At 42.2% G+C, this 24,468-nt stretch overlaps 1 protein-coding gene across 1 annotated transcript in view; it reads left to right on the forward strand.

The window, feature by feature from the left end:
• LOC126334985 (ATP-binding cassette sub-family C member 4-like) overlaps positions 1-24,468 on the forward strand; it is a 378,851-nt gene that overhangs the window by 198,932 nt on the left and 155,451 nt on the right. The window contains exons 8-9 of the mRNA XM_049997794.1: positions 2,723-2,833; positions 11,235-11,417. Coding sequence (XP_049853751.1) covers positions 2,723-2,833; positions 11,235-11,417 — 294 coding nt within the window. The remainder of the gene's footprint in view (positions 1-2,722; positions 2,834-11,234; positions 11,418-24,468) is intronic.

Raw genomic sequence — 24,468 nt, forward strand, 5'->3', positions numbered from 1 at the left:
TTTACCGGAAACGAACTACGACGTGAGCCATTTTAACATGCCGCATGAACCATTTATAAGCTTAAATCTATCAGAACGCCTCTTCCAAAATAAACAATGGCCCTAAGCTTAATATTGCTGATTGAGCATCTCTGGGAGAAAGAGGAGACAGATGCAACTTTAGGCTTGGTTCCATAACAGGACTCACTCCACAGCAGATTTTACACTGAACTGAATTTAATCAAAATTCTTTATGGGCAACGCTGATGCATTCGAGACATTAGTGCTGTTAGTATGATGCTGGTTAGAAAAGCAAAGTGATAAGTCAGCTTTAAAAAAATCCTGAAATCGAAAGGATTCACAGAGTTATTAAGGCACTGATACACACTAATTTCATCTAAGCAGTTTGTTCCATCGGAACACTTATCTGTCGGTTCTGGCATAAAAGAAATCTGGATCTAGGTCTAGAAGCCAGTCAATAACAGCTTCTGAACGTCGCTATTGATTCTGAAATGGCGATCGATCCTAGGAGACGAAAATCCCTTGGTGTCCGGAGGGTATTGCAATACTGTTCACAAGAAACGTTGCACGAAATAAGGCTGTATACGATCGGACGTTGTCGTGCAACACATTTAGAAAACAATTTCGGTTCGTATTTCTGAATCACTTTCTGCAACTGTACCAGCTTGGCACATTAACTGCCAGCATTCACGGCCTCTGCATGGATGAAGAAGCCAACCGGCAGAACATCCTACGAATCCCAAAATGGTTTCTTCGCTGATTCTCTTGTGCTTAACTTACTATGGGGAGTAGGAAGGTGGATGGGCGAGAATGACTTCATGGCATTGAACTGAAATTTTCTTCGTAACGGGCGTTACATTTGTTACTTATGAGGCGGAACTATGGGCCTCATGGAAAAAGGATGACCCGGCTGAGTCACGCAATTTGACTCTTAGTCTCATCATGAGGTGTGGCCATTAATTGCACGCTTTGATCACGTAGGCTGACGTGAGGATCAATGAATTATACTTGACGGGATGTATCTGGAACATCTTAGGTGATTAGGAAGTTAGTAGACAGGAATACAATTAAGCACTTAGCTTTAATTCAGCATCAGCGGTGAACGTCGATCTTGACTTTGTACAAAAATATTTAAAAGTGCAGTTATAGACTGATCTGCGAAAACTTCTTTACAAACCTGATTGCTTCACACATATAGATCAATTGTCAGTGCATAAACCGTATGTGGCGCCTGGCTAGGTCGTAGCTACTGACGTAGCTGAACGCTGTGCTAACTAGCGTCTCTGCAAATGAGATGGTTCAAATGGCTCTGAGCACTATGGGACTCAACTGCTGTGGTTATCAGTCCCCTAGAACTTAGAACTACTTAAACCTAACTAACCTAAGGACATCACACACACCCATGCCCGAGGCAGGATTCGAACCTGCGACCGTAGCAGTCGCACGGTTCCGGACTGCGCGCCTATAACCGCGAGACCACCGCGGCCGGCCTACAAATGAGATCTCTGAAGCTATAACAAGTGAACCATTCCTATTAAAGTCGGCTGTAGAACTGGCCAGTGCGCTAGCTTGTCTCGTAAGACCAGCCGAGTGGCGGCGCTCGGTCTGCTACCGTCGACGGTGTCAACTCGCGGGTCCGATGTGTACTGACGGACCGCGGCCGATCTGAAGTCTACAACCTAGCATATGTGGTGCCTTGCGGTAACACAACAACATTTGTCCCGTGTGAAAATATGGTATAGGGATGGAACGCCCTCTGACTGATATCAGGTTAGCTACTGGAGAGACAATCCCATTCATTCGGCCTCTTACTCGCCTGACAGTCGGGGCGGTGCCCAGCGAGAACACGCTTTCCAGGCGGTCAGGTCTGCTGTGCGCGGTATCCGGTACGCTTCCAGTGGAAACGTTGAACCTGTGTTGTGCCTGGTCTCTCTGATCTTTGCTCGTCTCACACGCCCGTTCTGTCTTTTTCAAATACCTACTAACAAAACCACACCTGTTTTCGCAACACTGCACTCGCTTCGAAGATTTCACTAGTTGGCATTGAATTCCAACTGAGGAAATTTCCTTTAAACACAAAATCCTTGTTACATTTCTCACTTCCCAATGACTAGCGAAAACATATCTCGAGCCGCTACAAAGAGCGGTGGGATATCAACCTGAATGTCGTCCGCCATACGGCCCGACAACCACGAATGATGGTCTGGGGTACTTTCTTTTCATACCAGGTTCGCTTTGTTTGTCATCTGCGGAACCCTAACAGCACATCGGTACTTCGACGATGTTCAAGACGAATATTACTTGAAAATGGGAACCAGGGGCTAAGACATGTGGTGCGTCGGACAAAATCGAAGCGTTTGTGACCGTTAGCTTCAACCCACCCAGAACGTACCTGTGATGCGCTTTAATAGTGTGTGCGTTGCTTGTGGATTATTCAAATGAACCAATACTTGCTGTATTAGAATTACAATTGAGATACACGCTCTTGCATTACATGTTGCATGACGTAGCGGCAGGAACTGTGCTCTTGGGTACTACGAACTCTGTATAACTGGGCAGACGCACAGGTAGAGTATCGGCGGTTTGCTGTGGGAGCACGCCGCGCACTGACTGCCTGTGCCTGTTGTAAGTACTGTTGTGGTTTGTCGGCGGCCGGCAGCAGTGCTGTGGTGGCGCCGGCGTGCTGAGCACGCTTCTGACACTGTGCCCTCGTGTGCGACAGGTGTTCGTCATCACTCAGCTGCTGTACCAGCTCAACATGACCATGGGTATCGCCGCGCCGCTCGCCGTCAGCTACATGGGCGAGGCCATCGTCTCCGTCCGCAGAATACAGGTTCGTCCGCCTTCCTCTCTCGAACACTGTGCGATAATCAGAACCAAGTCCAAACGCCAAGAAACTTGTTGTTTTTTAAAATTTATTTATTCAAAAGTATGGCTTAAACAGGCAGTGGAAGTAATGTTACCTTGGAACACTTCTCAGGCTTTCTCCAGCCCTGTAATATATCCACGATGTACAGGGTGATTTAGCTGCCTCCACCTATGGGTTCTATGCAACCCGCAACACTTTCAAATACCGCACGTATATTTTCATATTCTCTCACACTATGAGCAAACTATTAATCCTTGTTGTTGTTGTCTTCAGTCCTGAGACTGGTTTGATGCAGCTCTCCATGCTACTCTATCCTGTGCAAGCTGCTTCATTTCCCAGTACCTACTGCAACCTACATCCTTCTGAATCTGCTTAGTGTACTCATCTCTCGGTCTCCCTCTACGATTTTTACCCTCCACGCTGCCCTCCAATGCTAAATTTGTGATCCCTTGATGCCTCAAAACATGTCCTACCAACTGATCCCTTCTTCTAGTCAAGTTGTGCCACAAACTTCTCTTCTCCCCAATCCTATTCAATACCTCCTCATTAGTTACGTGATCTATCCACCTTATCTTCAGTATTCTTCTGTAGCACCACATTTCGAAAGCTTCTATTCTCTTCTTGTCCAAACTAGTTATCGTCCATGTTTCACTTCCATACATGGCTACACTCCAAACAAATACTTTCAGAAATGACTTCCTGATACATAAATCTATATTCGACTATTAATCCTATAGAAAAATAAACAAGAACTTTTGTAGGGATTTTAATGCAGTTAAATTTTGTACTTGGATACGTGTTTGCTAGATGCCGTTATTCAAGAAAAATGGATAAAAGTAACTTTCAGACGCGTTTTTCTTGAATAACTCGAAAACTGTGGTCTCCAGCAAAAACGTATGCCAGTACAAAACTTAACTACACTACTGGCCATTAAAATTGCTACACCAACAAGAAATGCAGATGATAAACGGGTATTCATTGGACAAATATATTATACTAGAACTGACATTTTCACGCAAATTGGGTGCATAGATCCTGAGAATACCCACAACAACCACCTCTGGCCGTAATGACGACCTTGATATGCTTGGGCATTGAGTCAAACAGAGCGAACGATACCACAGTTCATCAAGAGTAGTGACTGGCGTATTGTTACGAGCCAGTTGCTCGGCCACCATTGACCAGACGTTTTCAGTTGGTGAGAGATCTGGAGAGTGTGCTTGCCAGGGCAGCAGTAGAACATTTTCTGTACCCAGAAAGGCCCGTACAGGACCTGCAACATGCGGTGGTGCATTATCCTGCTGAAATTTAGGGTTTCGCAGAGATCGAATGAAGGGTAGAGCCACGGGTCGTAACACAACTGAAATACAACGTCCACTGTTCAAAGTGCCGTCAATGCGAACAAGAGGTGACCGAGACGTGTAACCAATGGCACCCCATGTCATGGTCTCCGAGCTGGTAGTCCATGCTGCCGCAAACGTCGTCGAACTGTTCGTGCAGATGGTTGTTGTCTTGCAAGCGTCCTCATCTGTTGACTCACGGATCGAGACGTGGCTGCACAATCCGTTACAGCCATGCGGATATGATGCCTGTCATCTCGACTGCTAGTGATATGAGGCCGTTGGGATCCAGCACGGCGTTCCGTATTACCGTCTTGAACCCACCGATTCCATATTCTGCTAACAGTCATTGGATCTCGACCAACGCGAGCAGCAATGTCGCGATACGATAAACCGCAATCGCGATACGCTACAATCCGACGTTTATCAAAGTCGGAAACGTGATGGTACGCATTTCTCCTCCTTACACGAGGCATTACAGCAACGTTTCACAAGGCAACGACGGTCAACTGCTGTTTGTGTATGAGAAGTCGTTTGTAAACATTCCTCATGTCAGCACGTTGTAGGTGTCGCCACCGGCGCCGACTTTGTGCGAATGCTCTGAAAAGCTAATCATTTGCATATTACAGCATCTTCTTCCTGTCGCTTAAATTTCGCTCCTGTAAGATGTCATATTCGTAGTGTAGCAATTTCAATGTCCAGTTGTGTACATTATGTTTCTTACAATTTATCTGTAGGAGTGTTTGTGTTAAGCTGGCGAGAGAATATGAAAATCTCACACGAGGTTTTTGAAAGTGTTTTGGGCTGCATGGAACCTATGCATAAGGGCAGCTGAATCACCCTGTACGAAATGTTCTGAGGATTGCGACTCTATAGTAAATATATGAAATAATTTGTCTGCTTCAAGTACTTCTTACTAATATTTAACTAGTATGACGTTTTTCAGCAGCATACTACGAACTTCAGGAGCACTCCAGTTACATACATGTACATTACATTTATCTGAAATATCATCAGGGTCATTCGCTGTGTGTGCCAGTGACTTTACGTATCGCAATAGAATCCTTTACAGAAAGGTACATATATTTTAGCGTGTACATTAAGTGATTTGCATGTTTAGATCATTTCATTAGTGCATTCATTAACATTTATGTTGGAAATTTAGTACACAGAGCACAGTAAGAAAAACATCACAGCTTAACTCTTTCACATACAGTCGTTTACATCGTTCGAAAGAGTATTAACTGCTAAGAAAAGCTAGTTCAATCGCTAAGACAGTAACATAACAGTAAGGATGAAACAATATTAATTTCTTAAAAAAGTTCTCCAAAGTTGAATGTTTATTTGATTGAAAATATTATCATTTAATAATAAAAAGTATTGTCTCTTCCAAGTAAGCATATAATCTAATCTGTGCCGTGACATAAATGCATCTACATAAAAAATTTCATATTTACTGTATATTGCTGTCTTAGCAATTGAAACTAGTTTTTCTTAGCAGTTAAGACTCTTTGGAACGATGTTAACATCTGTATATGAAAGTATTAAGATGGGATGTGTTTGTCACAGTGCTCTGTGTACTAGATAACTAAATTTCCAACAAAAATGTAAGTGGGTACACTAATGAAGTGATCTAAACATGCAAATAACTTAATGCACACACTAAAATATACGTATCTTTCTGTATAGGATTATACTTGGATACATAACTGCAGTGGTACAGACAGCAAATGAACCTCATCACACTTCAGATTAATGTATGTACGTGTTCTGGAATGCACCGATGATGACAGCATGCAGACGGAATGGATTGTGCTACTTAAATATTGCTAAAAATGACTGATGCAGTAGAAATTATTTTATAAGCTGTAATTCTTCTCTTATGAAATGATAGCATTCACTTTTTGTGTGCTGCAATCTCTTTATGAAATTACAAAAATTACTGTGTGGAAAAATAAAATTTATCCAAATGTGAAAAAATGTTCCAAGATACGACATAGTCTTGCACCTGGAAACAAATATTCTACTGAAATTTATAAAGCATTGCAATCGAGAAAGTCTTCTCAGTAATGTATTTAATAAACTATCTTCTACATTATTACTCTACCATGCACCAACAATCAGTAAGTAACATCAAATTAAGTAGAAGTATAATCGAAAACCCATTACAAGTAAAATACATTTTGACATAGAAGTTATTGGAAACTATCACAAGTTTTCACTTTCAAGACAGATAAAATTGTTAAGAGAGTAAACAAACTCAGCTCATTTGCAAATATCACATGTTCCATAATAAAAAGACTTTCTTCAGTTTAAGAGCAGAAAATGGTGCACGACTGAAGAAGAATAGCTTAACCACACACACGTTACATAACTACTTTTAAAAACATATAGAATTTTGCTTGCTATAAAATTCTGTAAATGCGAAAGTGTCAATGTCTTCCAAATAGCTTTAACATATTGTACAAAGTTAAATGTGTTAAACTCCAAAGATTTACAAATGCTGCACAAAACACAAACTTGTATCTTTCAACAATAAAAACAGTAGAAAATGACAGAATGTCTCAAGTACTTATGCCTTCATGTGAGACTATAATCGGTGACTAGACTGTAACAACGTCCAGGAAACGTCTTGCTTCCCAGATACACTATGTTCAATGTACAACACTCTTTCAATGTACGACACTCTCCCCTACACTGTTTTTGTACTCTGTTGACTTCGCTCCTAATCGACTTAGTCGAGCGGTCTACAAGCATATGCACTCTCGACCATGAAGTAGTTTTTCAGTGGATAACATCTTCTTGATTTACCAGACGAATGACAACTTTCATAGCTACAGCTTTCATAGCTACTGGACAGTTGACTATATATCGTCGATCAAGAAACAATACCGCGCTGCGACTAAATGCAAAAGCGCGCGCACCCATAACACATGTTTATCTCTTGATACATATCTCTCCGTCTGGGACAGCAGTTCTTGGGTCAAGGCTTTTGTTGATGAAAATGGGTTTCAGAAGACGATCTTTTCAACTCGAAGAGAGCGTTGCTCACTCGAAAGTAGCGCATGAAACCGGGGATTTGTTTTTGTTAGTGTTTGACTGTTGCCAGACATTACACCGATTGTCGTTCCTTTGAGGTCAGTCGTCTGGCGTTGCAATATCTTCAACGTGCCCCACAAACAGCCCATCTTCACTTCAGCGTAAACAGGCTACAGTACCTTCACTTTCTTTTCTCAGTATCAAATTAAAACATAATTCTTGCCACATTAACAAATCGAATGACTATTTTTCAGGCATATGGTAGGGTGCTTGAATTTCGTCACTGTAGTAGATTAAGATGTGTTTAAGACTTGGAAGGTTATGGAAAAGGCTAAAAATTGGTATATGTATTCCTGAATTTATTCTCCACCTGTAGGTAAGCTGCAGTTAAACTGTTATAAGATACTGTAGTCAGTGTATGACATAAACCTTAACAGTCACTAACAGAGATGCAAAAATGCGTTCGTAATTTCTTCCCCCATAAAAATTCTGGAAAGCAGAATTAATTTTAATGTATATTTTCATTCTGTCACTGCCAAACACTTTCACTATTATCAATCACTTGAAGGCTACGAATGAACAATGTTTTCAAGTTACTTTAAAAACTCTAAGAATGTGTCACATATGAATTTGCATATCTGTATAGATGAAGAGCATGTTTCATGATACCAAATGAAGCTTGTTGCGCCACAAATCCCTTTCCCTTCACTTGCAGTATCTTTATAAATAGCAAATAAACTCAAACTTTAATAGCATTTCCAAATTTCTTCCTCGGGACGTGAGTAGGAACTGCAAGGGGGACGAAATTATGAACCTCCCCAGGTTAATTGCAATAGCCACACTATACCATCGCCTATAGCGATTATACGTCAAAAACTACAACACACAGCTGGAACAGAGCCCAGTATTCGAACACAAATCAGTGTTCACACTAGAAATAGCAGGGTGTTAACCTGACTGTTGCACAAATTCACCTCAGTGCAAAAAATAAATTCCCTCTTACACAGAATGTTAAACTTGATGCGCACAACAGACTCTCTCAACAAGGCAATGGTTCAAATGGCTCTAAGCACTTAACTGCTGTGGGCATCAGTCCCCTAGAACTTAGAACTACTTAAACCTAACTAACCTAAGGACATCACACACATCCATGCCCGAGGCAGGATTCGAACCTGCGACCGTTGCGGTCGCGCGTTTCCAGACTGTAGCGCCTAGAACCGCTCGGCCACTCCAGCCGGCAACAAGGCAATGGAACGTGGTCAAGTCAGTCATGTGCAACCTGCTAAACACTAATTGCCAACTGTGGGGAGCAGAAATTCCTATCTGGACGTAAGTAGGAACAGGGACGGAATTAGCGGCCCCCTAACCTTGTGCAGATAGTGACGCGAATAAGAATCACATACTTACGTTTAATATTAGACATTTATTCCAGTACCAATGAAACAGACGCCACCTTTCTCGTATCGCCATCATATCAGAAAAATGCACATACATCATAAATAGTGTTCAGATACAAATTAATCCAGTACGGAGCAAACGGGGACAATACATGAAAGAAACTTCGTCGAGAGTTGGTCTTCGACGACTAGGTAAAAGGCAGCGCGGTCCATCGTCAAAATCTTCGCACATTCTCCAGCTTTCGCATGTCACATGAAAGGAATAATAAACACATACTGTACACACATAACACGTGTTATAAAACTGTCCTTTTACCTGCATTGGACCGGTGATTACAGTAAATGAATGCCACTAACTATCTCACGCAACTACAACCTTCATTTACATTCCTACGGTATCAGCAAGTGAGCAGAGTCAAGGATAAAAATTAGCCGCAATCTGGAAAAAATCGGAAAAGTGAGTCTCGCGGTATTGTTTTCAATGACGATGCATGAGATGTTTCCTGAGTACCAAGATTACAGGTGGGTGGGTGTGATACGGATAATAGACAGTTCATCGCACTCTTTAAGTGCTGTTGTGACCAGACGAAACTACTTTCGTCCGGTCATAGCTCTGGTTTCTTTGATTACCCTGGGAAAGACTCATGAACAAGAACACGTGAAATACTAGTTCACTTTGTTACGTAAATGAATAAAAGATTTACTTACGTTTGGCTCACTTCCTTGCCACAAGATTGATTGATAATTAAAAACTCTAATTGACTATCAAAGCACGAAATGCGACGTTTATGAGAGTTCATTTCCTCAGAAACTTTAATAACTGTCCTGTCCTAAATGATGATGATGACTGCTGTAGCAGAGGTCACGAATTGGATTGGGCTCTTGCAGTCTTGACACTACATTGACCTCAGGGCGAAGGCGCTGTTATACTGAGAGAGGGAACGTGGTCTTCAAGAGTGCCACGCAACTGCTTGTTGCGGAGCCCTAGCTAATGTCTGTAGTATCGATTCACATTGCGAACTTTAGTGTGGCTCCGTGATATCACAGTGTTAAGTTGGTCACCATTAACAAAGGGGAGCGATGTAAATATCTACATCTACATCCATACTCCGCAAGACGGTGTGTGGCGGAGGGTACCTTGAGTACCTCTACCGGTTCTCCCTTCTATTCCAGTCTCGTATTGTTCGTGGAAAGAAAGATTGTCGGTATGCCTCTGTGTGGACTCTAATCTCTCTGATTTTATTCTCATGGTCTCTTCGCGAGATATACATAGGAGGGAGCAATATCCTGCTTGACTCCTCGGTGAAGGTATGTTCTCATAACTTTAACAAAAGCCCTTACCGAGCTACTGAGCGTCTCTCCTGCAGAGCCTCCACTGGAGTTTATCTGTCATCTCCGTAACGCTTTCGCGATTACTAAATGATCCTGTTACGAAACGCGCTGTTCCCCGTTGGATCTTCTCGATCTCTTCTACCAACCGTATGTGGTATGGATCCCACACCGGTGAGCAGTATTCAAGCAGTGGGCGAACAAGCGTACTGTAACCTACTTCCTCTGTTTTCGGATTGCATTTCCTTAGGATTCTTCCAATGAATCTCAGTCTGGCATCTCCTTTACCGACGATCAACTTTATATGATCATTCCATTTTAAATCACTGCTAATAGAAACGACACGTATCAGCCGATGCCGGTGACAGCTGCTGTACTCTCCATATTTTAGGCCTGGAATGATCCTCCGGCTCTAATAACGTCGATATCGACGGGATGGGAAACCTTAGTCTTGCTTCTCTGTATGTTCATCTTTTTAATGATGGTTGCAGGACTCGGCTGTTCGACACAGGATGTCAAATTAAACATCTTTCAGCCGTATAGCTTCCAAACTTATTTTATTTGGCTTCCAGTTTCAGAATTTTACTACGCCATATTCAGACCCCTGACCGGCGTGCAGGAAGATTCTGCCTCGGTTCCGATCAAAACAGGTGCCAGCAGTACTGGTATTAGTAGATTTATGCCGGCCTTGGTGGCCGTGCGGTTCTAGGCGCTTCAGTCTGGAACCGCGGGACTGCTACGGTCGCAGGTTCGAATCCTGCCTCGGACAGGGATGTGTGTGATGTGCTTAGGTTAGTTAGGTTTAAGTAGTTCTAAGTTCAAGAGGACTGATGACCTAAGATGTTAAGTCCCATAGTGCTCAGAGCCATTAGAACCATTTTTAAGTAGATTTTTGCTACAGCGATCACATCAACCATGGTATGTCGACTGGTTGATGTTATCGCTATAGCAAAAATCTACTAATACCAGCATTGCTGGTCCCTGTTTTGAACCGAACCAAAGTAGAATCTTCCCACACGCAGGCCAGGGGCCTGAATATGGCGTAGTAAAACGCTTAAACTGGTAGCCAAATAAAATAAGTTTGGAAACTAGACGGCTGAAAGGTGTTTAATTTGACATCTTTAATCTTCCTTCTTGCTCTGAAGACCAGGTAACGCGGCCGAAATCGGCCGCAGCAGCGAGAATACGTTTTCTGGTGTGCGCTTTGTTTATAAACCGGTGAGTTGTCAGAGTGCGACTGGGTCTGTTGTCTGGACGCAGGAGTTCCTGCTGAAACCGGAGGTCCGCGAGGTGGGCCAGGACGAGAAGACGGCTCGCGGCGAGGCGACGCTGCACAGCGCCACCGCCTCCTGGGACGGCACCTACAACGCGCTCCAGGGAGTGTCGATACGCGCCCAGCCGGGCCAGCTCTGCGCCATCGTGGGACCCGTCGGCAGCGGCAAGGTACAGTACGCCCCTCTCACTGGCGCTGCCGCTGGCACTGCTGGCTTCATTACTCGGTTGGTTGGTTGTGGGTCAACGGTCTAGATAGCGATGTCACCAGCCTCTGGATAATCCCTCTGGAGTTACGGCAGTGACATCAGCCAGAAATCTGGTCGAACGGTGGTGACATCAGCTACAAATCTTGTCGAACTGTGACAGTTATTCTTTCTTTCTTTCGCTTACGCCATAGTCCCGCATCGATTGCAGTGTCGGCGTGGTTACAACGGATTTGGCAAGGTTAGTTTTACTGGTGGCCGGATGCCCTTCGTGCCGCCACCCGGGCCTCCCAGGGATGGAATCAGTGTACCCCAGCTGTCTGCATCTAGCGGAAATCGTGAAATAGTGCGGACGTGTTTCAAATGTCTGCGACGCTTGTAGCTGAGGCGTAACGTGGGAACCAGCCCGGTATTCACCTAGTGGGATGTGGAAAACCGCCTAAAAACCACATCCAGGCTGGCCTGCACACCGGCTCTCATCGTCTGCGCCGGCGCGCCTACCCGAGTCCAGGAAGCAGCGCGTTATTGCTCTCGGCTGCCTGGCGGGTTCGAACTGTGACAGTGTATGGGAGTCGTCAATTCGAGGCATGGAGAGCAAAGATGGGAAATAATCGCATTAGAGATAAAAGTATATATTTTAAACATAGCTGCACAACAGCAACGGTTCCACGTAATAAAATTATAAACAGCCGACCAGTTGCAATGGATAAAGAATTCTTTACCTAGGTTTCGACAAATACAAATTTGTCTTCTTCAGAAGATGGCCTAAGGACAATGAACATCATAGCTTACATTAGAAAAATATGAAACTTAAGCCAAGAATAAATTTTAACACAAATTAGAGAGCTCTTGCATTACAGAATTTTTCATTAGTAAGGGCTAATGTACCATCGCCGTTTTTGCAAATGTCGGCATAGATCCATTTATCAAAATTGAAATCTAGCCCTAGAATTAGGGTTTGTCACGTAAATATAAATTAGTACATGGATCTTGCAGAGCTACGTCTATACTAAAAGTATATGTCTACATTGCTACTTCTGGTATAGGGTGAACCGGAACTCCTCTCCATGTAAACACGGAGAAAGCTCCTTCAGATCCCTCCGTATAACGACATATGGTACATGTGTGCCACTAGCCTCTCAGAAGGAAGTGTGTCGTTTACATGGCTACGTCTTTTTGTTTCCTTATTGTGTTACAAATAAATCGGCACGTGAAACACTCCCACATACTCGCTCCATTATATCATCCTGTTGTGCTTAACTGAAACGAGTGGAAGTCAGTTTTCGTGAGAGTAGCCAGTAGGTGTCTGCTAATACAGTTTTATCTGCTCCTTCAGTTTTCCCAATTGCTTTAGGGCAGAAAAACCTGGCTTGGTCTTCAGTGCTGGTACAATAGTAGACAAAAGAATTAGGTTGCCAGGTCCGCATCTTTGATGGCTCCCCGTCCCCGGTAACCAAAGCACCAGTCTAGGGCTGAAAGTATTACTGTTCGCCTGGGGCTGGTGAGCGTGGGTCAATCTCTGGGTGACCCACGGATGGTGGAATCTGAAATATTTAAAGTGCGAATTTTCAGTCATTTCATTGGAGTTTCTTTTGGAATCACGGATAATACTTTTATTTACCTTCGGAATAAATTTCATGTCAAGTTTCGATATAATTTTTTTTCAATTTGGCTAATAACATTGTGTGCATAAATCAACTGGGTTCTATGTGCTTGGGTTTCCCAGTCCGGTATGGAAGTGTATTCATTATTTCTAGAACGCGATCCTATTCCCATTTTAATGTATTCGTGGAAGACTAAAGTGCAAGATTCATTGTTGAAATTAGACGACCTGTTCTATTCTCCTAATTAATATGCTAAATATGAAAGATACTCTTCTGTTGCGCTTTTCTTTGAGTGAGTATCAGATGGCCTAAAGCAAAAAGAAAAGTTAAGATTAAATGAAAGTTAAATGGAAAACAAAGTTAATGCTTAGAGGCACGAAGATTGAAATGAAGTACAATAAGTATATACTGTACCTCCTCCATTCCACTGGATTAGTAAAAGTAGTCCAACCAGCCCACAGTAAAAGTATATGTAATACTCCGTCCTTCGTTCTACGGGAAAAGTAATCTAATTCAGTCTTCCATCAACCTCCACCATTTGAACGTAACTGTTCACACTCCCTTATTAAATCCAATGCATACGTTAAGAGGCATGAGCACTTGTCCATCTTTGCTACTGTGGGACACATCTCTTCTGTTGAAGAAGTGCTCACAACTCTTAAGGTAAGTATTTTTTTCTTGTTCTGGTCCATACGACTACGGGAGCGAAAATTCGTTCGGTGCCAGACCACTTGGATGCTGTAAGTTTATCGGTATTCCATCATCTCGTTTTCTTATTGGTTGATTTAAATTCTTTCACATTTGTTTTTGTTTGCAAATAATGAAAAATTTGTTTCATCGCATATTCTTTCAGGTTACGACTTTTTGGGTGTATTGTACTCTGAACTGCATTATAAATTTGTTGGTGTACTCTGCTCGCATACATAATATTGGGCGCAGTAAATGATTCATTATTTTTTTCGTTTCATATGAAAAAGAAGCTGATTTTGTCGCATAGTGCTCTGTGATCTTACGTATATTTTTTACTGCTTACGAATTCGAGTGTGAATGCTTGATTTAAGTGCATTGCAAGTATTTGCTTCTATTTTACTTTATTTTCGTTTGCATCCGTTTTCTCTACTTTTTCTTACTTAATGGAGAACCGCATGTAAGCAGCTTTTTACAGAATTGATGTTCAGGTTTATTACATCCTGTCACGAAACGACTATGGCGTCGCTTCTTGTCACTGAGTGTCATACATTTCAAAGTAATTTACAGAGTATGGATCTAGGTATAGATGACAACTTTTTGTAGTCTTGGCGACTAGAGCATTCTTCCCTGTAAATACTAAAAATACAACAGTAGTTACGGAAATGTGTTCACACATTATTAAGAGGTACTATAAATAATACATTTTAGGAGAAATCAAGATACTAGAATCATTCTCTAACTCTAATGAAAATTTCGCATGCGTCCATTAAATGCGAGAAAGTTCGAAAAACGGAAGGGAAGAAAAATAAACTAGAATACGAGCAATACATGTACAACGCATTTAAGCCGAGCAGTTTACACACGGATTCGTTAGCGGTAACAAATAGACATGAGTCCAAAGAATACCAACAATGAAACCAGCTTCTATTTTGTATAAAACAAATACAAATATGGAATCATTCATCCTACCCAATAGTGTATTATGGTTACGAGCAAACGTTAAGAAGAATACGAGCAACAGATCATTAAAACAAAGGCGATGCGATCTTTCTTTGCGGCAAATTTCAATCGCCAACTTTCTCCTCCAAATGCGAAAACATTTTGTTGGCGCCTAGCTACACTGAGATAAATGATTATCATAATAAAATAAGAGAAATCAGAGCTCGCACGGGGAAGATACAAGTGGTGGTTTTGCCCACGTAGTGCTCGAGAGTGGAACGGTAGAAAACTGTCTTGTAGGTGGTTCGTTGAACCCTCTGCCAGGCATTTAATTGCGAATTGCAGAGTAATCATTTAGATTTAGATGTAGATGAAAATCTTGTACGAGAGAACGATAGTAGGAGGCTGGATTTTTGCTTAATGTCATCCTTTTGTTGGTAGGTGGGTTGGTTGGAAGTTAAGGACTAAACGGCGGGATGATCAGTCCGTCATCCCTCTGTCAAGTGAGACAGCTGCTCTTTCCATTCCTGTAGGACCTGCTTCTTCATGATGAAGTTAGTGGATTCAATATTAGACTAAAAGGACATATACGCCAGTTTACTAGTGCCTATGTTCGTAAACTGTTTCCTCAACCTGGCCCTAGAAGTTGCTAATAACAGTAGTGGCCAGTCTAGAAATGATAGCCTTCACTAACAACTGTATTAAATTCACTGAAATGAATGGATTCTCAAGAGGAATATAATCAATGAAATACCAGTGGCACGAAATGTTATCAGTGTAATTTGTACAAAAATGCTGAATCTGCATTATGGCAACCCTGTGGAAGAGCTCATGATAGGAGTAAAACGTAAATGACATTAGATATATGAGTCCGTCTTCGAGGCTTGGTTAGATGGCCTAAATGAATGGGCAGGTCAAAGACCTCATAAGAGAAAATGATTAAGGCGACTGCTTGTGCGAAACAAAACATCTGAGTATGAATGTAGGTGAGTGAAAATTTTTTATCAAGTCATATTCAAACCTTCTGTGGTTTGTAGATCCGAAAGAGTGAATCCATTATTGCAGTTCTACGCTTATCCTACATCACGTTCGTTTCCTATCCTGTCAAGTGAAGGTAACAACCATAGACTTATCAATAATTTAGAAACACTTTCTGCCTATAAAAACGGAAGGGTCCTGGACTGTCAACCATGTCTCAACCGAATGTGGAACGCGTTAGTGTGTCTGATGCTCGTAGCCTTAAGAAATCTACCGGGATGAAATAGTGAATTTTATCACTTAAGTAAATAAACCGAAGAGATGAGATCAGAATTATTTTAACGAATCTGATAAAATAATAATAAAAATGACGTACGTGGTAAGAGAAACAAGTATCTCTTGATCTGATTGGGAGCACAGAATCGTTCAAGTAGTATGTTAAGGGTTAACATGGATCTTTTAAAATTTAGACTATAATCGTAGCTGATGAATTAGCTATTAGGCGACTGACATTGTTGCTATCGACTGTGCGTAGTCCATTATTCATTTGTTTGTGGAATTCAGTGTTTCATTAATGTATACATCAAATACTAATCGGCAGGTATGTAGGAAATAGAGGGTCATGTTTGCTTTTTCGTAAATTATTACGAACAGACTGTTGTCTGATCCTGCTCATAGAGAAATTCAAACTGAATTTAGACACACATGATTGCGGGAAAGTTCCGTACTTTATGGAAACAGAAAGGATGTTTCGACGCTTTATGAAGTTGTCGCGTAATCTTTCTCAGCAGCAGCTCATTTTGGCATGGGTTCAATTCGTAACCAGTTAATACCGACTTAATTGTGTCTGATACCGGCCACTGCATTACGAAAACCTCAGCAAGTGACGTTGGTGAGTGACACTATTTATTGAAATAAATACCCACATGGAACAATGAGCTTCCCTATTTTATCGTTTTCCGTTCATGACATCCAAGTGAATCCATTATTACATCGTAACTGAAAGATGAACCTGTGAGAAAGGTAGGAAAAGTTGACATCTTCAGGCCCTGACTTTATATCATGGATTGTTCACTCTATATTTGTGACGATGTTACTGGATTCGAAACTTATATCGACCTACTGCAGTTTCATCAGTGCCTCCTAATTTTTTTACAGTATAAAATACAGGATAAATCCAATCTCTGGTTGCATACTTTTAGCTCTTGATCAAATTTTTACTGTTTTTACAGGTGAAATCATTGGTCTGCAGTATTCGTTACACCTATATTCATTCGTTTTATTACTCGAATTATCTTTGTAACCCTGTTCTGAATTAAGAGAACCCGCATACGTGTAATACAAAATGTACCTAAATATCTTTCTTTTTCCATTGACTGATGGTACTAGCCGCTGAAAACACAGTTAAATGCTGTCTTGCCTGTTACTCCCGGGTTTTGATCATGACACTAGTAAGACACAACCTCGCGTGCAGGAAATCTCTGTTCAACTTATAAAAATTTATCGGTAGATTTTGATCTCACTGTGTGCGTTTTTACACTATTTTTTTCTTCATTAGGACAGATTGGCGAATGCTTATGAATTCGCCCTACTGATCATTGCTTGAAGTCTGTGAAGAGAAAATAATCGCAAATTACTAAACTGAGAGAACACAGTAGGTCAGATCTTCACCGTACCTTGCGACACTTATTCAACTGAGATACATAACACAGATCTATGGTCGTTTGTAAAGACGGCTGACAAATATCATGTCACCGACAAAAGAAAATAGTTGAGAGACATTAAAATATCGTCTTTTCCAATCTGCATAGTGGTCCCAAGAACACAGCAAGAACAAAAACAATACTCCGACTCGTCTCATTGTTAATTAATATAAAGGAAAAGTCCACAGCAGTCGTCTGGAAAGATTTTAAATGGTCATTTAAGATATAGCGTTTTAAAGCTAATATGCCACAAGCACTGCACGCTGGTGGGTCTTTCCTGCACGGGAGGAGGAGCAATGTCTTATGTACGCCTGTATTGATGCGACTTGTCACTCGGCCTGGGTAACTGGAACAGTGCTCGCCATGGGCTAGTAGTTGGATGAATCTGATATACCTTGTTGTTCTGTACCTTTAGCCACACATTTTCCCGCCCATGACCCTCCTCGTCATCCGTGAAATGCGATAGCGTCGAGACGTTTGAAGTCACACTGTCGGTACAGTAAGAATTTCACCGCAGGCTCCCCAGTCTAAACTACTTGCAAGTGAGATCAGTCTCAGGACAGGTCCCAAGTACCAACCACGCACGCCAGAGCTTACCAGACCAAAGTCCCGCACCCGAGAGCCTCGCACCTCTCCAGAACGACGCCGCCTTCACCCCATCTTCAGCCAATCACAGGGCTCTAGAGGCACCAAATCTCCCCTCTCACACGACAGCACAAACTCATGTCGAACCGGGGCAAAAGAAACCTATGTCTCTGGAAAGAAAAGAAACCTCCAACTACTGGCCTTTTTTTTTAAAGTTTTCACAAAGGGGGAAGATGATTTTCTCCAAAGTTGTGTTGCTTCCCATAGCAAGAACTGAACAGATACAATCTTAAAGATACTTATCTAACTAGTCTGTACCTTGGAGCTTGTTAGTCCTAGATATGAGGTGTAATAAAGATGCTATCTCAGAACGTTTCTCAGATGCTGGAGTATCTTATACAACCGATGCAGCTAATGGAAGTGGTTCACAGGCCTGTTTGTAGTATGGGCGAACACGAAAACTTGTGAATTTTTATGATGTATTGCTCTGCACCCAATGCCTGGTTTACGACTCCACTGTGCTGACACGTTTCTTCACACGGTCGGCCCCAGCCCAGGCTTTGGCTGGCAGCATTGTTATGTTGGACACCTGTCTCAATGATGGGCTGCCCTGTCTGCCCTTACAGCTGTGGACCTGTTCGGCAAGATTTACTGAGGGATGGGCTCAACGCCAATTGCTTTCAACTCCTAACATGCCGTTTCTATGAGCTAAGAGCCATGAAACACCTCATGCTTTTAGCGCCCTATTAGGCTCCATCAACGTCTGCTCAGGCACTAGGTGCATCAGGTCGTAACGAAATCTTTAATAATTTTCTGTATACGAAAGATAGGTGAGAGGTTCCTATAAATACTTGTGTGCTATAATGCTCATAATACGTGTAATGCTTTCATGATGCGAGCGAGGATGAGATCGGCCAACGTTTATTTTTCTGTACGTAATTCCAGCCCTCAACAGTAATTTCTGAAACCCACATCACTAATGTTCTTATTTATTTTTGTAGAGGTCATTTCGTTCAGAATTATAGGTTGTGGTTTGATTTGATGTTTGGCGGCTTTAAGGCTTAAAAAACAAATTTAAACTTTGCTTGATTTGATTGGTAGCTGATTTTAGCCCTGACCACAAAACAAAAACGTATTCAGTATGGTGGTCGTCAGTTTTGCCAACGTACTTTGACCCAGAAGTGAATATACACAGTGTCATGTGAAGCTGTAAAACATGTCGCTCGAGTCGCTCTGCTAGAACTGCTGAAACTCGCTGAAAATTCCCATATTGAGCTGACGATCTATTATGATGGCTTGCGACTTTATTGTTATGTGTTCAGTCAAGCTAACGTCAGAATTACGAAATGTCTTTTGAATCAAATTTCCATTCACACAATTTAAAAGACACTGCAGACCGATTTTATGGAAGAATCTGTTTATCAATATACAGTTCGAAGATCCTCAAAGTTCCAGTTTCGTTTTCGTACGATTCAGGTTAATAACGTAGTGATTTAACCGGACTGACGTGGGGATGGAAGGGATAAAAACATACAAAAATGAAAATCACAACAAAAATTCTAAACAAAAAAACTGAAAAGATTGTGGTTAAGATGTGAATCAAAAAATTGTATTAGATTAGTTAAATATAAAACTGGTATTCTGAGAGGACAAAGTATTTGGAAACTACTTCGAATCGATGCCTTTTTATTCATGTTTTACTTAATTAATATTAGTATATTAATGAAACCATGGTCCTTCACATAAAACAAGTTACCTTATGGAGGTGTTTTAATCTCGCTCTTAAACTGTGGCACCTCAACTACTTCAAAATTCTTTCTCAAGGAAGTGTCAAGAATAGAAGGTGAGTGGTGGTCCTGTATTAGCTTTAGTGGAATTACTCCTTTTAAGCTATACGCCACCAACTCCTCCTCCTAAACACACCTACAGAGGTTGGACAAAAATGTGGAAACACGGCGAAAAATGCATGTTTGAACAAAAAGGCAGATGCTAGCCTTTCCTGCAGGTTGCGTTGTTGTATTTGACCACCAACGGCACTTGCGTAATGTCCTCAGTGCGTTACAAGTGTCAGCCCTGGTCAGAAAAGTGTCCTATGTAGTTGTGAGCAACATGAATACGAACGTAGACAGTTTATTGGCGCTTGTATAGCGGGTGCTTTAGTAATCAAGGTGGCCGAAGTGTTTAGTACTTTAAGAGGCTCCTCCTACAGGGAAAGTGGAAAAACATCACCTGCTAGTTCACAATGGCAACGAAAGTGTGCGTTGAGTGATCGTGGGAGACCGTCTCTGAAGAGGATGGTGATAAAAAATAAGAGGTCGACGTCTGCAAAAGTCTCTGCGGAACTGAATGTCGCACTCGGGAACCCTGTCACTTCCAAAACAGTTCGAAGGGAGATCCACGAGAAGGAAACTGCGTGCCGAGCTAGGATTCCAGAACGAATCATCACTGATGCAGATATCCGTAACACGAAAACGTGGTGCCCAACCCATAAACCCTGCACTGTGGAGCAATGGAAGGAAGTCATTTGGTTGGATGAGTCTTGTTTCCCACTGTTTACAGCTTCTGGCGTTTGCTTCCCAGGAGTGAAACATGGCGGGGGTTCGGTGATGGTTTGGGCAGCCATATCGTGTTATTTCATGAGCCACATCGTTACTCTGCCAGGTCACACTACCGCTTGTCAGGTTCATCCCATGGTACAATGATTGTTCCCCGATGGTGATGCTGCGTTTTAAGAGGACAGGGCCCGTGTTCAGACAGCACGTCGTCCAGGACTGATTTTATGAGCAGGAGGGTGAATTGTTGCATGTCCCCTGGCCACCCCAGCACCCAGATCTCAATATTATTGAGCCTTTGTGATCTGCTTTGGAGAGAAGGGTACGTGATCGTTACCCACCTCCACCATCGTTACTTGAACTTGCTACTATTGTGCAGGAGAATGGTGTAAGATTCCCTCGAAGACCCTACAGGAGTTGTATATATCTATTCCGAGACGACTGGAAGCTGTTCTAAAAGTCAACGGGTTTCCTACAAAGTTTTAGTCTGTGTTGTGTTTTGGCGTTTCCATATTTTTTTCGCTACGTGTAAGTGGTTCTCGCTTCCCTTTTCAGTGCCTAATGGCCACATAACTAAGCACTATTCACTATAAACACTGTCACCATATATCCACCAGCAATTAACTAAAGGTTTGAAAATGGAGGATACAAGTTCAATGTTAATAACGGTACCATCCACAGTGACGCAGCATCAGGCTATGGAAGTAATTATGGCATATCCGAAGATAAGCCTGAATAGGCTCGAAAATTATTTTGTCGAAATAAGCTGGTCGCAGTCTTTCCATTAAAATACTGTCCTTCAACAGCAATTCCGGTACATTTGCCAAAGACATATTTTCGATCTACATCTACATGATTACTCTGCAATTCACATTTAAGTGCTTGGCAGAGGGTTCATCGAACCACAATCATACTATCTCTCTACCATTACACTCCAGAACAGCGCGCGAGAAAAACGAACACCTACACCTTTCTGTTCGAGTTCTGATTTCTCTTATTTTATTTTGATGATCATTCCTACCTATGTAGGTTGGGCTCAACAAAATATTTTCGAATTCGGAAGAGAAAGTTGGTGACTGAAATTTCGTAAAAAGATCTCGCCGCGACGAAAAACGTCTTTGCTTTAATGACTTTCATCCCAACTCGCGTATCATATCTGCCACACTCTCTCCCCTATTACGTGATAATACAAAACGAGCTGTCCTTTTTTGCACGCTTTCGATGTCCTCCGTCAATCCCACCTGGTAAGGATTCCACACCGCGCAGCAATATTCTAACAGAGGACGAACGAGTGTAGTGTAAGCTGTCTCTTTAGTGGACTTGTTGCATCTTCTAAGTGTTCTGCCAATGTAACACAACCTTTTGCTCGCCTTACCCACAATATTATCTATGTGGTCTTTCCAACTGAAATTGTTCGTAATTTTAACACCCAGGTACTTAGTTGAATTGACAGCCTTGAGAATTGTACTATTTATCGAGTAATCGAATTCCAACAGATTTCTTTTGGAACTCATGTGGATCACCTCACACTTTTCGTTATTTAGCGTCAACTGCCACCTGCCACACCATACAGCAATCTTTTCTAAATCGCTTTGCAACTGATATTAGTCTTCGGATGAGAATTAGAAACCGACACTTCCAGCCTACTCACCGTACATTTTAACTAGTGCGTAGAAGGATACAAACTGAGAAGAAAATTAAAAAAAAAAAAACAGTATCAACTGCACATTTCTGCTTTGTTAATAAAGAAGTTGTAGAGTGAGTGTTTGTAGGAAAACAGAAAAATGCTAAGAAAAATTTGGAAGAAGGGCTCTAGGTGTCGCTGTTCTCCTACGCATGAATTATTTGTATGCATGCTCGTTCATGATATTGCCATATCTTGGAACCTTAACAGTTACAGGCTCACTCTGTTGGAGAAGAGAAGACAGCCAGCATTGTCACCGTCCCACGGACAAACAGCAAATTGCAAGTAATACTGCGGTGCCGCCAGATGTTCCCAATAGCTCAGCCGTTAACGAGAAGGGTAATAATTACGAGACAGTAGAGCCGAGCAAGCGAACAGGAACAATCTAGTTTCACCCGCGCAAACTGTAAAAGTACGCTTGTTATTGAGACAGGATCAATCCGGTTTTAATTGTGCTGCAGAAATAAGGGATGCCGTCGTCTAAATAACACCGAGTGGTCGTCCGTGCGTGGCGGCGTTATTGCCAAGTGGGGCGAAGGCATTTGACCCCCTCAATTGGACTTTGCGGGTGAATGTTGACAGGGAGTAAACAGTAAGCGGAACGGAAAAAACCCGCTCTGCAGAAGGCCTCGTCTGCTATAGGGCGATCATACGTGACGGGAAGAAGACAAATGCTGTCATGTTTAATGACGGTACTAATGACCGGTACTCCATGCCCATAAAATAGACCCCCTAGGGTACGGCGCCAGGTGGGCAATAGAAGACAGAGTGGAGCTTTATGCAAAATTAGCCACCGAACCACGAGCGATCTAATAATGTACCATCAACTGTGTTATCTGCTTTTTGCAGCGCTCCTGCGAATCTGGAATCTTCTCCTTTGTCAAGCAGCAAGTGTTCTCTGATAATAGTTGTATTTCTCTCGAGATTTTTGCTATCAAAAACAGTCTTGATCATAATTTATTTATTACGGTGACCGGTTTCTACCACTACTGTGGTCTTCAGACCAATGAATAAGAACCTCCTTCTGGTGGTAAATCACTCTCGAGATTACTGATCCTCGTCGCAGCCATGATGGTAACCACGAAAACGACAGAAATAACTGAGACTGCAATACATACTTCTCTTACAGTATTTTGTGAAGCTATTAATGGATTTACTACAATAATTCAAAAGTTTATGTCGTCCTTAACAGGAGATAAATTTGTTTTATCATCACTGCTTGAGGTAATACCAGGCACCATCAGTCAAATAACGTGTTGGATCATCCTCTTCGTGTTCTCTGTAGCTTTTTCCATGTAAATAATTTGTATTCGTAGAAGAAAAGGACAGAAGGAGACTCCTAGGTGATTAGAAATGGAAAAACGGTTCATGTTGCTTGTTTGGGTCTAGTCGGATCATATACGCACTGTGGAGTTATTCTATTTCATAGTACTGAGTTTCTGAATAAACCTCTGACACGATAAGTAATTGTTTCAGAATCCAGTGGAACGCACGTGCCCATATCCGTCTTCTAATACGTCTAATACATTTGCGCCACGCTCGAACTCTACCATCAGCTCTTACCAACTGAAATCGGGACTCATCTGACCAAGCCAAGGATTTCCAGTGCTCTACAGTCCAACCGAAATGTTCACTAACCCAGGAGAGGCGTTGCAGGCGATGTCGCCGTCTGTCAACTGCTGCCATAGTCCATTAACACAAAATTTCGCCTCACTGTCCTAACGGATACGTTTGTCGTACGTCACACGTTGATCTCTGCGATTATTTCACGCAGCGTTCCTTGTCTGTGGCACTGACGACTCTACGCAATCGCTTCTGCTCTCGGTCGTTAAGTGAAGGCCGTCGACCGCTGTGTTGTCCGTGGTGAGAAGTAGTGCCTCAGATTTGGTATTCTCAGCACACTCTTGACATTGTGGATCTTGGAATGTTGAATTCCCTAACGAGTTCCGAAATGGAATGTCCCATGCGTCTAACTTCTGCATGCGTCTAATTGCGAATTCAGAGCTTTTTAATTCCCGTCGTGTGGCCATAATCACGGCGGCAACCTTTCTACATGATTCACTTGGGTGCAAATTACGACTCCGCCAATGCACTGGCCTCTCATACCTTGTGAATATGATTCTACCACCATTTGTATACGTGCATACTGCTATCCCGTGACTTTCGTCACCTCAGAAGTGGACCCAAGATCTTAATCAGTAGGAGGGGAGGTAACTCATATTAATTCCGCCATGAGTAGCTAAATAGCTTTGAGATATCACAACAGGTCGTTTTAGGTACA

The sequence above is a fragment of the Schistocerca gregaria genome, chromosome 2, assembly GCF_023897955.1.
Source record: "Schistocerca gregaria isolate iqSchGreg1 chromosome 2, iqSchGreg1.2, whole genome shotgun sequence".
Classification (NCBI taxonomy): domain Eukaryota; kingdom Metazoa; phylum Arthropoda; class Insecta; order Orthoptera; family Acrididae; genus Schistocerca; species Schistocerca gregaria.